The 14,360-nt window shown below is 42.2% G+C and overlaps 2 protein-coding genes across 4 annotated transcripts in view; both read left to right on the plus strand.

The window, feature by feature from the left end:
* Positions 1 to 9,597: 9,597 nt before the first annotated feature.
* Positions 9,598 to 10,416, plus strand: LOC132975839 (protein myomixer-like). Its single transcript, XM_061040676.1, has one exon. The coding sequence runs from the start codon at positions 10,173 to 10,175 to the stop codon at positions 10,398 to 10,400; it is 228 nt and encodes a 75-aa protein (XP_060896659.1). The 5' UTR covers positions 9,598 to 10,172; the 3' UTR covers positions 10,401 to 10,416.
* LOC132975828 (uncharacterized) overlaps positions 10,416 to 14,360 on the plus strand; it is a 38,065-nt gene continuing 34,120 nt past the window's right edge. For all 3 annotated transcript variants that reach the window (XM_061040650.1, XM_061040652.1, XM_061040651.1), the window contains exons 1-3: positions 10,416 to 11,056; positions 11,821 to 11,910; positions 13,057 to 13,200. In XM_061040650.1, the coding sequence (XP_060896633.1) occupies positions 10,556 to 11,056; positions 11,821 to 11,910; positions 13,057 to 13,200 (735 nt within the window). In that variant the 5' untranslated portion in view covers positions 10,416 to 10,555. The remainder of the gene's footprint in view (positions 11,057 to 11,820; positions 11,911 to 13,056; positions 13,201 to 14,360) is intronic.

Consider the following 14,360-nt stretch of genomic DNA (forward strand, 5'->3'; position numbering starts at 1 on the left):
GAACTCTCAGGTAGGTCCGGTCTGTTATGTAAAGTCCTTGAGACCACCTTGTGTGTCAAAGCAGGAAAAAATGACTCCTCGTGTCGAGTACTGAATCCAGACTCTGAGAGGTGAAGAACACTGACGATGATGATGATGATGATGATGTCCTCTCTCTGGGATAAAATGACCCAAATGTGTTTCACAATCGTTAAAGAACATCTGTGAAAGTTTTTCAGACTTGTCTGTGTACTTCTTGTTTACCTTCGATTTGAAAAATGACAAAGTATCGACCTCAAGCGAATCATTTAACTAACCCGTATAAATCTGTAATCTTTGCCTCAAACTTCAAGATGAAAGGTCTTCTGCTGTTTCTCTTGTGAGGTTTGAGAACGTTGTGGTTACAGAGCCGATCCTTCAAACGTCCCGTTATTTCAAAGTTTAAAGAAATGTAAAGTGACCTCTTTCTTCAAAGTGTTTAACCGGCCTCTCCTCTCAGCGACACCTGAGCTCTTACATGCAGCTCACTCCAGGCCGACATGTCGTGATTAAAGTTCCTGTATGTGATTAATAAATCACACCGCCGGGTCAACACGGCGTCCAAATAAAAGCTCCAAGGCACCCAACCTGTTGCTGCAATGACATCAGAGGTCAGAGGTTAACTCCCTCTCACGGTGATTGATACTTCTGCAAAGGGCAAAATAAGCGACAGCTTTTTTCTGTTATTCAACCTTTTGATATGAGGAAATTGCTTCCTGCTGCTGAGTGCTGTTGCTATGTGAACCAATGATGTCATGTGTGGAGTGACCTCATCATGCCATTCAGCGTGACTGCCACCTGAAGGTCTGTTCAGAATGCATCCAGAGAAAAGTGTAATAAAGGTCTGAATGACCCAGTGTGTCCCTGCTGAGCTCCTCTGTGGAACAAACACCTGCAGGTCAGGTTTCTGTACAGCAGTGTTTCATTTGACTCTTTCGAGGCACTATATTTGAATATTTTTGGGCTTTTAGCTAAATGTTCATCTCCTGTAACTAGCTAGCTAAATATCTATTTCTATTTACTCCTACAGCTTCATGAAAACATATAACATGTGTAACCGGTTGGTTAACTTCATTCTTTAGAGAGGTCGTGCAATGATGGGAGAGTTGATACACTCAAAGGCAGACGTACAGGGGCTGTAATTTTTGTTAAAGCGAGTGTCAATACTTCCTTGCTGCTGAGGTGGAGGTCGGAGCAGGCCGTGCATGAATGAGGACGGCGGTGGTTGTGGGGACAAGTGGGCGTCAGGGGCATCGGGTGTTAGTAGCGTCCGATCACCTTGCTGTAGGGTGGGGGCGCGGTGTGTACTAGAGAGCCTGGCTTCTGCTTCAGGGACAAGGCCTCCTGAGCATGAGCAGTGTGCTCCTGCTTCATCATTAATTCATCAGGCCGATCTAGTAAACATCCTGGGATCTCTCACAAACACAAAACTGCATACCATGATTTCAGAACATATACACGCTCAATGTGACGTCACATTCAGTATGAATAGCAAGAAAGTAGTTTCAGACACAGTCAGAGTATTTGAGAGTTTACTTTTTTAACTGATTTTGTTGCAAGACAGATTTGTCCAATTTGTATCGATTGCACGGTATATTTTTACTTCTTCTACTGCCTTTTTATTCATTTTTTATTTTTTAAAGATTTATTTTTGGGCTTTATGTGCCTTTAATGGCGAGATAGGACAGTGGACAGAGTCAGAAATCAGGGAGGGAGAGAGAGAGTGTAGGGAATGACATGCGGGAAAGGAGCCTGGGCCACCCTGGAGGACCACAGCCTCCATACATGGGGCGCGTGCACTAACCACTGCGCCATCAGCGCCCCTTCTTCTACTGTCTTATTTGTTGTATTCACTGGTGGCCTGGTGGATGGATGTTTTATTGCTGACTGCTAAAACAGACTGCACTCTCACAGGGATAATAAACACAGCTTTGAATATCTGTACCAGATTTATTGGCAGTCCATCACATCCATACATCAATGTCAACCTCATGCTGAAGGTGGAGGAACATTTAGAGGAGCACTGAACTGAGACAGATTCATTAACTTTGGACGATGAATAATTGAACAAAGTCTACTGGAGTATAGAAACAGTTCAGTTTGGAGCTTTAAACTTTCTGTAAACTTTTCCACGTTGGGACACCAATTTTCTCGAGACCAGATTTCTGAGCACTTCTTTTAAGAAATGTTGATAATTCAAAAAAAAATAACGACCTTGTGTTGATGCTCGAAGGAAAGCCGGCTGATCATCAGAATCAGGAGCATTCATCTACTGGGGACCATGAAGCTCATCAATCAAAGAATATGAGTCATTTCTGTCTGGACCATATTGAACTGTAGTCAAAATTCTGGTCCAAACAAATCCAGAGCATTCAGGAGCAGAATCTAAAGTTAGAAGGAGGACATACTGGCTGCTGCATTGTTGTCAGAGAAGCCAGCACTTCAACATAGCATGTTTCCTTAATGTCTGATCATATAGTAAGGTCACTTTATCATTTCACTCACTACACATATCACTGATTGGACCTTAAGACCTGTTAAGAACAAATGATCCCTCATAATGTCATCGGCTGTCATCCCCCTCCAGAGGTAGAAACAAAAACTGTGAAGTGGATCCATTTAATGATGCAGATATTTCCTTCCTGACCTGTTCAGTGACCTGCTTCACGGGCCTGCATGTTGACTTTGAATGATCAGCCTCTAAAGCCCTCTTTGATCTGTAATATTCTCCAAAACCACCTCTTCCAAACCCCACAGCCTGATGTGTTTTTCTAATGTCACGGTCGATCGTTATGGCAGGACAAGAGACAGGATTGTAAGTGGAAACAAAATCCCAATCGTCTCACAGCCAGGTCGGTCTCCTGACGAATATTTCTTCATAATAACCGACACTCTGTTTCTGCTCATGATTTCAACCTGCTGCCGAAGCTGGCGGCTGAATAGAGCAAATATTTCATGTTTGCGTGGAGGAATGCTGCAGCTGAGGCCAGAGGTCACGGTTTATTACTGATGTCTGTGCAGGAGTTACCTTTAGGAGGGAAATATGAGACGTAGAGGTGTTGTTTTTTTTTTTTTGAAACAAAGCCTCCATAGTATGAGAGATTAAAAATACATGCGTCACGGCTGAAGGTTGACTTTCATTGTCTCTGCTTGCCTCTGTTGCTTTGACAGACTTGGCACTGCGTCTCTCCAAACAATGACTGACTGAGAAGGAATTTTATTGCGAGTGATGTCATCCGACACTGGAGCCTGCTCTGGCTCTTTACGGATGAGATAAGAGAGGACATGTCGAGGAGAAATGTGTGAAACAGGACTCCCCGGGATGGAGAAACACAGGTGTGTGTGGACGTCAGCCGATAAGCATGCCGCCTCATGAGGTCAAATGTCGCCTCAGGTGAGCGTCGAAACGAGGAGTCACAATTATCTCACTATTAAAACAATGATGAGAGGGTTCAGTGCTTTATTTGACAGGTTTAACGCTGACGTTTTTATGTTTCTCAAAGGATTTGATTGAAGTTATTTCACAGATTAAGTCATGAACAAAGCTTGTAAACGTAAACACATTCTTAGCCTAGAAAAAAAAAGACTGTAGAGGTCGCGGCTCAGTGTAAAAAGTAAAAGGTGTCGCTCTGAAGGACGTGTCTAACGGCTGTTTGTGTGCAGAGCTGACTGAAGCTCACCTCATATTTGGAGACTGCTGTAAAAACAGGCTTTGATTGAATGGGTGTGTATGTGACTTCCTGTGCTTCTGCAGCCTGCCTTTAGTGGACACTTGAGGAACTGCATGATTTTACTCTTCGTTTTTTAACACAGGAGGTCGCTGCTTTGTCCCACCCCACCAGTTGAGAACCCCTGCTTTGAGGTACAAAACCACCATGGCACATTTTAGTACCCTACGTTAAAGGTAAAGCAGTCTTACCTTTGACGGTACTCACACAGTGCTTCAGCCCGCTCTATACACGACCCATGAGTCTTCACTTAAGCCCATGTGGACATCGTTGAGTAAATGCTATAAAAATGTGTTTTTCATAAAGTGTTTTTCATAAAGTGTTTTTCATAAAGTGTTTGTTTTTCTATTTGTCCATAAACTTCAGCTGTCGTGTTGTTCTATTCAAACATGAATCATTTCATTGTTAACGCTGCTTGTTCGCCCACAGGCGAGCCGTCAGAGAGAGAGAGAGAGAGACGCTCGGTCACTGTCAAGATGTGAGTGCAGACCTGTGAGCTAAGCGCCAAAGAATTCAGATCAACAGATAGATATCGATACACATTTAATGACCTCATTGTGTTTCATTGGCTCTGGTTCCCGCTCCGTCTTATTGTTTGTGTTTCTTTGTCATCCACAGCTCTAACTCTCTCTGAAGTCTGTGTGTCGATATAAAACAAAGTAAAGAGAGCAGCTGATCACGTAGAAATGTGCTCGTGTTGCTGTCAAACTTTGCCTTTGTGATTATGATAATTTAGACCCAAATGCCAGGGTTATTCTGATCCCAGTAGAAGGCTGGATTGAGGCTGGATTACATGAACTTGATGTTAGCAAACGTTGAATTGGTGGTCTTATAAAAGGTTTATTTTTTAGACTTTTAATGTCTTTATTCTAGACATCGGACAGTGGAGTCAGAAATCAGAGAGAGAAAGTGGGGAAAGACAGAAAAGAGCCACAACTAGCTACTGGGGTTTAGTGTCTTGCCCGGGACACATCGGACATGTGGCTGCAGGAGTTGAGGATTGAATCCCTGACCTTCCGGTTGAGAGATGACTGACCCTACCAACTGGGCCAAAACACAGTTCCCCTGCAATTTATGTTAATCTAAAACAAGAAGTTACTCAAGATTGGTTTTCTCGACAACCTTAAACCTCCAGTAACTCTGAATCTCCATCGGTCTGCAGTTTGGTCCCTCCACCATGTAAAGCATCCCTTAAAGGCACTATATAAATTAAATCTATCATTATTATTCTCAGCCACATGAAACCTTTTGAGCAACCAAGTGATCAGGCGGCTTTGTCTGTTATTTTGAAGCCTTGAAGATGTTAAGTATTCAGGTCAAACGCGTCTGAAACAACACGTTTGCAGTGATTATTTTCATTTTTCCCATTCCTTTCATATCCACCATTTTTAAAATCTACAAATCTTCTCTGTTTTGAACACGATCCAGAGTGAAAACTAAATCTTATCAGCCCTGAAACTTGACCAGCAGGCCGATCATGCCTTTGTGATGACATACACCCAGTGGAAAAGTACAGACCCCCTCCAGCTCCCATGCATATTCTCTCCTCCGCCGCAGCTATCACTCTCCTTTCATGCGGGCAGCCCCGGTGACATCACCCCTCAAACTCAACCTCCAAGTCTTTTAATGACTCTAATAAAACAGAAGATATCTAACAAGGCTGATCACAACCCGGGGGCCTGCGGTTAGGCAGCGTCAGGACTTTATTATCATCCTGGGAGGCGGTGATATCAGCCATCGTCTTTATCAGCCATCAAAGATTCACACAGAGAAAGAAGGCACAAACACTCGGGTTGAGGTTGGAGGTGTTTGCAGAGGATGTGGTCCGCACGGTTTGAAGATACACTCTGGATGTGAATGGGAGCTGTGAGGGGGGAGAGAGGGAGGACTTCCAGGGTAAACAACATAAGGAAGGTGTTACAGTAGCCTAATCGGACTCGGTGGGCAGAGGTGGGACACCTGGTTCAAATCTAACCTGACAGTGACTCTGAGAGCAAAATACTCTCCACTTTATAAATGTTTACAGGCTAAATGGGAAACAGCGGCTACAACCACACTGAGCTTTTAGTTCAAAGATTACATATTGAATTTTCTCACATTTTTATAAAGTTTATTCCCTTTGACTCACAATCAGGAGGTTAAAGGAAGACTGTGAAACATTTTACACATACGTACAGTATAAATCAAGTAGATCCTATGTAAATAAATCTGACTGAGGACGTTCTACACTGAGAGAGAAGAGCAAGTCCCTCTGGATGTGTTGTTTTCAGATCTGTGTGTAAATGGACGGGACGGCACTCCCCCTCCCCTTACATATAGATCCCAGGCTGCCTCCGGCCCAAAACAATCCAACCGCAGAAGAAGAGGAGGAAGATCCAAAATGGCCGACTCCAGTCCAAAGCGTCCGACTGAAGGCCCACCGGATTGTCATACATCTAAGAAACTGCGTTCTCTTGATTAAAAAAAAACTTCAGACAAAGAGAGGAATAAAACAAGCGTCAATATCAGACTTGCTTTGGCCCGATCCCACTAAACTTATCTCATCACTTGACATTTTTCAGATAAATGTATTATGAAAAGCCTTAATGTAATTAGTAAACCGGCAGTTAGTAAAGTAACTTTATTGAAATACGTACAAACAGTCAGCCAGTTTACAGGAGGACATTAAAGGAAAACTGTCAAAAGTCAATATGATAATGATTTAATTGACAGACTCATTTACAAAAAAGTTCTGGATGAATTGAAATTAACATTTTTTTTATTCTGTAAATAATTTTTTAAAAACTTTTTGGGACTTCAGGGCCTCCGTAGTTACTTGTTATATCAATGCCATTTATATAAAGAATGCCTAGGAATCTGAACTTCCTTTTTATAACCTTTCATTAAGTCAATTATACCATGAAGTGTTGATTTAACTACAGAGATAAATGTTCTTGATGTTATGGCGATTATCTTATTCTTGTACGTAATGACGTTCTGTGACGTGAGCATTGACCGTTGAACTTTACTGCTCCTGCGATGTGATTGGTTGGTTCTTGTTGTCGCAACTCCTAATGATTACAAATATTATTATTTTCTCTCACTACTTCTACAGGCTAGTTTCACAAATATGTTTCACAAAGTATTCAATCTAATCAAGCTGATTATGGATTATGTTTGACTTCCGTTATGAATGAGTTTAAGAGAGTCATCCCCGCAGAGAAGATTCACAAACGGCTAAATGCCAGCAGTTAGGATGCTAATGCTAATGCTAACGTGTCGGAGAAAGATGATCGTCTTGATGAACATGGAGGGTAATGAGGACGATGAAGAAGACAGTATGAACGAGCTGTATTGTATGTGTGTATCATCGGGCTAAAGTTAGCTTTTAGTCAACAGGCAGTTGCTAGCGGAGTATTGTAGTTTCCATGGTAACAGAGGACTACTCAGCCTCATGCTATGCTAGCACATTCAGAGGTTTTTGGTAGCTATTTTAATTAGAAACATGATTGTTTGAGGTTTTTGTTACTTCATTAAGTTTCTAATTAGGTGTGCCTACAGTAACTAGAAGTTTCACTCCTCAGATAACTGAGTCTAGTGTCTTTGTGTTGATATTACGTGACATTGTTAGTTGGCTTCAACATCATTAACATCATCAGATGCAAACAAATCAATCATCCATAGCTGATTTGTCTAATTTTTAGGATTTCCGTACAGTTTATGTGAAGGCTGTGTTGAAAATTAATATAAAGCGCTCTCTAATGTTTTGAATCTGGACTGCAGTACTTACTTAAAATGCTAGGCTTCAGAGTAACATACTTATGATGTGATAAATTCTGACTTTGAGTTGTGTTTTTTGCTAATTTTGTTATTGCTTCCCTAGTTGATGGGATATTTTAGTGTTGAAATGTGTTTCAAACCCACTAAAATATTATCTTCTTTTGGTTTACAACTCTGTTAAGGATTTCTAGCGTCTTTAACAACACGATGTTTGAAAATAGGAAAGCAATCCTCCAACGTTAGATGCTTTGTATGTTGGCTTCATGCATCTCTGAGTGGTGCAGAGTGTCTACGGACTGAACATGTTAAGTAATTTAATTACTCTCCAAAATATCAAAGCAATGACTCCAGTGATTGTGTTTGAGTGCAGACCTAATGCTTGATTTTATGTTTTAGTAAATTCTGTACGTTTGTTTATTTTACTTTTTTTAATTGAGCTGTAATGAAGCTGTGTTTAAAAAGTCAGTTTATTGAATTAAGTATGTCAGGGATTCTGAAACAGGGTTCAAGATGTATTTCAGGATCTGTTTTGACTGCATCTTACTGTGCTGGTTTACCTTCATTAAATGCAAGGGTTTTTTTTCTGAAATACAATGGTCCTAAATGAACAAAAGCACTCTTTAAAATCTTTTACACTCAACATTTGGGCATCTGATGCTGTCACAGTGTTCCCGCTGCACTCATAAATCACTCACTTTTAAAACCACTCACCAGCTCTGTGAGGAAATGACATTTCAAAACCCCTCGAGCTCCACCCATCCTCTGGCCTGTGAACACCACCCAGACTGCACTGAACTTATCTGTGATTTCAAGCTGCAACACATTAAAACTCTTCCTTGGATGACTTCATCATGAAACCAGAGCTCTTTTAAAAGCGTCATTAACCGTGTCGACTCCGGGGCCTCTCCTGTCACACGGGGCCCTGCTGAGAGGCTGTCTGTCGTGGCTGTCCTCAAACAACACGGGAACAACACACTGGAACACTTCCTCTATGTTTCTGTCTCTAATTGTTAATAACTGGATTTTTAATTTCACATTTAAAAACTAGAGTTTATAAAGGGCTTTGAAAAATGGAGAAAAATGTAATCCTCAGATTAAAATGACAAAATAAACTCACGACAATGCAGCCAGGTACAGGAAGACAAAGTGAGGGAGCCATCTATATGAAGTATAAGACAGAAGACAAAAAAGTGAGAGCACATAGGAGAGGTAACAGAAGAAACAAATATAAAACAGAAAATATACTTTGATAAATGAAGAACTTTTTCGATGCTTCAGATCTTCAGTCATGGTTTGAACTAAAAGATGATGGGAGCAGAAAAGACAGAACGCAGATTGAGGTTTGTCTAAGTTGCACAAAACGTAGCCAACGTGTTTCTACATTGCACAGAAACTCTGGAAACGTTTTAGTATTTGTGCGATTTAGACGGTGTGAAGGAGTTTGTCTGCATTTTTGTTCATTTAAGACAAAAAATTATGCAATATTTGGTGCCTATTTATATTTTTTGTTGTTGTATCAGCGGGAGACCACTCTAACACAAGTAAATAAATAGGGCTAATAAAAAGTAATGAAACTAGAAGAAATAAGAAGACAAAAAGGCTACAAGAAGAGATTGTAGAAAATATAAAAGGCTGATTAATGTAAATCTGAATGTTTTGTCATTTTTCTTCAAGGGTCGATTTCTACACATTTTAAAGGTATGTTGTAAAATGAATCATGCAATAACTTAATTTCCTTCACTCTGACAGGGTTTTGTTGTCAGAGGCCGGTCTGTGGGAGCCGTGGGACCAGGTGCTGGGTCGAGTCAGAGGGCAGCAGAGTGAAGAGTGAGAGTTCCTTTTTTGGGAAAAGCTTTCACTGGTGGAAGCAGATTCTTCTCTCAGCGCCCTGCAAATATTTTCTCTGCTGTCTGCCCTCCTCAGTAATCCCTGCTCCCCCGACATCCGCACGCCACCCCTGCCATTCCAATCAGTCAGCCCGACATGTGCTCTGCTGAACCCCAGCCACCATCAAGGAGTGGTGGGGTCATCATCTGTTTGACTGTTATTTACCTCCCGCACATGTCATGGCAGCAGTTCTGGGGTTTTAGGAGCACAGCGACAGCTCTTCATTGAGTTGAAACCAATGCGACAACTGTTCCTCTCTGATGGGGAAAGAGGAGGATCAGAGCTGAGGACTTCACTCTCACTCCTGCACACACAGCGTGCACACATGCCTCAGAAGCGCTCAGATCTCACAAGATTTTTCTGCCGGTTTAAGACTTTTAATTTGTCTTGTTATTCTTGGAGGGAGTAGAACACCTCAGGGCTGATTCAGTTCCTCTGTACTTCAGGGTGGAGGTAAAGAAAAGGCAGTGTGGGTGTGTGTGTGTGAGAGTCTGTTTCAGCTGAGGATATTACCTCATAGAGGATAAGCTGTGATTCAAGAGGTCTGACAGAGGTCTCTCCCTCTGACTCCATTACTCCTGTCTTCTTATCTGGGCAGGTTTTCTGTTCGGGAAGTTTTGACAGCCAGGCTTTACAGCAAGAGAGAGAGAGACAGAGAGAGAGAGAGAAAGTTGAGAGGTGGTGACTTCATCCCTTCTCCTAACCAACCCTCTTCTCTCCCCCTCCTTTTCTGAGCTCTTTTTTTTTCAACTTTTTTTTTGTGCTGCTAAGTCAGGCAGCATGCCAGTAGTCTTCCTCGTGCTGCGGTCCCTGCTTATCAGGCTCTTCAGTAGCAAACTGGCAGGCTCAGCGGCACAGTTCCTCAGGAGAATCCTCTCTACGGGAGCTGCCCACCTTGGCACGGCACTGCGCCACATCTGGGACCGCATTCGATCCCAGGAGTCCAAGGAAGCCGTCCTGGGCTGCGTGCTGTGCATTCTCAACATGCACAAGAAGGTGGAGAACTGAGCTCTGCCTCCACTCGCTCCTTAACCCTCCACTCCCTGCTGAACACAGACTGGACACTTGTGAGTGAGGAGACGACGTACTGAGGGATGTGAGAGATTTCTTTACGCCTATTTGGACTTAAGTTTGAGTTTTTTTTCCTGAGCTGGACACTGGAAATGTCTGAGAGCATCATGAGGAAGGTCCAGCCCTTCACCATCGGGACACGGCTGTCAGTCCCCGCTGTGCCAAAATGTCAGGACTTTACACAGAGTTACCTACAGAGCCAGAGTCTGGATAACTGCACGCTACAGCACAACCTGAACTCGCTCTACCTCAGCCGATCCCAGGTCTGTGCACATGGCCCATGTCTCGTCTCACCCATCGTTAAGCAGGTTTCCCCGGTCAAACAGAACCAGGAGGACATGGCGGAGGAGGACCACCTAAACCAGAACGTGTCGTCTCCCTCTGCAGTCTCAAGGTCCATCAAGAAGATCACCATCTCTGGGAGTAAAGACAGATCAGAGACCAAGGCGCCAGTGAGACCGGCACAGCGTTTTATTGTGGGGTCAACATCTGAAAACAACAATAACAACAACAACGTCAGCAGCTCCTCGGATCCACATCTGCCCAGGATCGTGGGTGTGAGCTGTGAAAACAAGCCCAGCTCTCAGTTCAAGGTACAGAACACATTTAAATCACATAAATCTGTAAATCTATGAACGGAGGAGACAGTAGAGCCTCTTGTCTTAATGATGTGGTATCATTTTAATTCACTTATTGGACTTAAACACCAAGATCTTTACTCAATAAAGACGGATTCATATTTCCAAAGATATCTTATATTTATGAGTACATCAAGTTTAGTAAATTCTTTGTCAACCGTAGACCGCAGCCTGTGTTTAAAACACAAGTCTTATCCTCAAAGTCCGTTTTTATATGAAGACTTTGTTCGACTGTAAAGACTGAAGTTAAATTATTCATAAGGACTACTTACCTAAAGTTTGTTTTTCTCTCTGTATGATAATAAATATTATATCACTATTTTTCTGACAGACTGTTGGAGAAAGTTTCCCATTAACAGTCAAATGTTTTAGTTCTCAGAAAGTGATTGAAGTATTTGATTTGAGAAGTCTGAATGTTGAGACCGTCAGCTAAAAAGAAACTCTTTTATTCCCTCTGCAGTAAGTATTTAAATCAAGCCTCGACAAACACTCCTTTTCAACGTGCTTTTACCTTTTCAAGGCTTGAAGGTTTTATGTTGTTTGACCTTTTAACCAAAGGTCATTTCCTGTCACTATGTCATCGACAATAAAGTTTTTTTTATTTTTTTTATTTTTTAAATGTGGTCTCAGATTGACTTTCTTTGCTTTCCAAATTTTTTAACATCCCGACCAACTTAAATAAAATCAAACCCACGTTGTTGTTCTTTGTCTTTTTGAAGGTTTTACTCAGAAAAGAAAACAGTGATGAGGTTCAACGTGCGCAGGGACCGAGCAGAGTGACACTGAACGGAGAGAGAGCACTCCAACAGGTAGGAGGTTTCTTAATGCTCCATTCAAAGTTTAACTCCTTTCTTTTAAATTACAGTAATTTAAGTTCATTTCAAAAAGCCTACAAGTTCAGTTCTTTTTTTTCTCAGACAAATGTGAGAAGCATTTGTTGTGTTGGTAAGCCGCGGCTCTCCTCAGCCAGGTATGGAGTCATGAATCTCTTTGAGTTGAGGAAGTGAAGTCATGTTGTGTGTTCGCCAAACTTGAACAGTTTATTATATTATACATTTGGAGCAAAGTAACGCAGAGGTGGAAAACCATTTATGGGAGCAGCGTGTCTTTGAACGCCTCACAAACAGCCTGTTGTTTCCCTCCTTGCTCTGCACTGATTTAGCAAAGAGAAACAGTCTCCAGATGAGGAACAGTGCGAGTGTGCTGTGTGATACTGTTTAAAGTGGACGGGCTGTTGGATTTGGCCTGTTCCTGCTTGAAGTCAGGAGTGTGTGTTGTGGATGAAGTGCTGTGTTCGAGCGGCGGGGCTCTCTGGAAAACATGAGGTCAGGGAAGATGTTAAGAAAAGAAAAGGCTTTTCACAGTAACAACACTGACACAGCAGCGGCCTCATTTCCCCTTTAAGAACAATAAACTACACTCCTCTTCTGCATCAGCTCTGATTCCCCAACCACAACAATACTTTGCTCTTTCTCCTCTCATATTTAATTCATTCCGTTGAAGCCTTCACCTGTTCGGGTATGAAAGAGTGAACACGATCCTCTAAAGGTGTTGTGTTTACATGTGAGGGCTGACAGTGAAAAACGTCAGACATCCGAGGATCTGTCCGCTCCTGCTTCCTTCATGAGCCCAGATGTTTCCTGAGTGCAGAGCAGCAGGAATGCTCGTCCATTAGTGAAGTTAGCCAGTCCTGTTCATCTCATCTCATGGAGTCATTGTTTTTGGGCCAGTCCGACATACGTTTTAACGACCGTATGAAAAAAAAAAAAAAAGGTGTTGTTAACAGAAAGTGACACAGAAACATCCCCTCATTGTGAGCTGATGATTGTGTGCTTAATGGTTTCATTAGAGGCACGCATCAGCTGGTGTTGTGGTTTCTCTTACAAGAAAGGCTCATGTTGTAAAATGACCCTCATGATTGAAGACTTTGTTGTGTGTGTCGTGTGCTCACTCAGATTTCAGGTCCTGAATCCCAGAAGAAAGAGCCTCAGAGGAGAGAAGGCCTTCTGCACACACAGAGCGACGCCTCAGCAGCTGTTACGTCCCAGAGTGACTTCTTCTCTCAGCGCAACTCGCTCTTCAACAAGGAAGTGCTGCAGGTAAGAGAGACAGCAAATGAAATGGCCTTGTAAACGCAATCCAATCCAACTTTATTTGTTAAACACTTTAAAACAACCACAGTCGGCCAAAGCAGAAGAACAGATATTTGTGGATGTAAAGACTGTGAAGTGCTGTCCGTTGTCTCCTTCAGTTAAAGCTCCTCAGTCACGGATCTGAAATGTGCTCACAGTGTCTCACAGGACGTTTCTAGTTCTAGTTTCTAGTTTGTGTTCAAGCTGAAGCTGAGCTCATATTTAGAGAAACTGAAAACATTCTGAGTCTGACTTCAAATCAAAGAACATCAAAGTGAAAATAATGAACGTTCACTTTGCTCCGATGTGTAAATCAGTCTCTCTGCTGTGGATCTGCTGCTCGTTGTTCGTCGGCCATTTTGGCTGCTTCGCTTTCATCTTGAGTTCAGTCTGTCGCTCACAGACATCACCTCGTTATTTTAATGAACTTTTAGTCTTCTGACTTTTACACCGCAGGTCACACCTACACATTCACACACTGATGGTAGAGGCTGCTGAGTAAAGAGACCATTAGTATTAACTCATCCATTCATACACATTCACAAACAGTAGTGGGAGCAACTTTGGGTTAAGGGTCTTGCCCAAGAACACATCGGAAATTCGGCTGAAGGAGCTGGGGATCGAACCCCGACCTTCGGGTTGAGAGAAACCTGACTCTACCACTGATCCACAGCTGCCCCACTGTGGCTCAGTCAGCGAGCATTATTATTTTCTAGGCATTATTGTTCCAAATATTTTGCACAATAAAGCAAAAATAGAAATAGTCGATATTTCCATCAAAAGTAAGACGCCTGTTTTAATTAAAGGAGAAGTTTGATTTACGTTAAATAAAATGTAGCGGGTAAAAGTGTTCTCCATTAAATAAATACTAAAGTATAGTGCAGATACCTTCAAACACTTCTCAGGTGTAATACAGTAATATAATGTATGTACTTCCTGAAATATATTGCTCAACAATAGAGCAGTCATTCATTGTCTCTGTGAGTCAGGAGGTTTAACCCTGAGAAGGCTTGAACTGTTCTCATGAAGACCTTCACTTCTTCCCCCTCTTTCTATTTCCTCATATAACTGGAAACTCATGAACTCTGTTCAACCCACTCTGCCAGAACATTCAGGAGATGTTTGAA

This window comes from Labrus mixtus, chromosome 6, assembly GCF_963584025.1.
Source record: "Labrus mixtus chromosome 6, fLabMix1.1, whole genome shotgun sequence".
In the NCBI taxonomy this organism is placed as follows: Eukaryota; Metazoa; Chordata; class Actinopteri; order Labriformes; family Labridae; genus Labrus; species Labrus mixtus.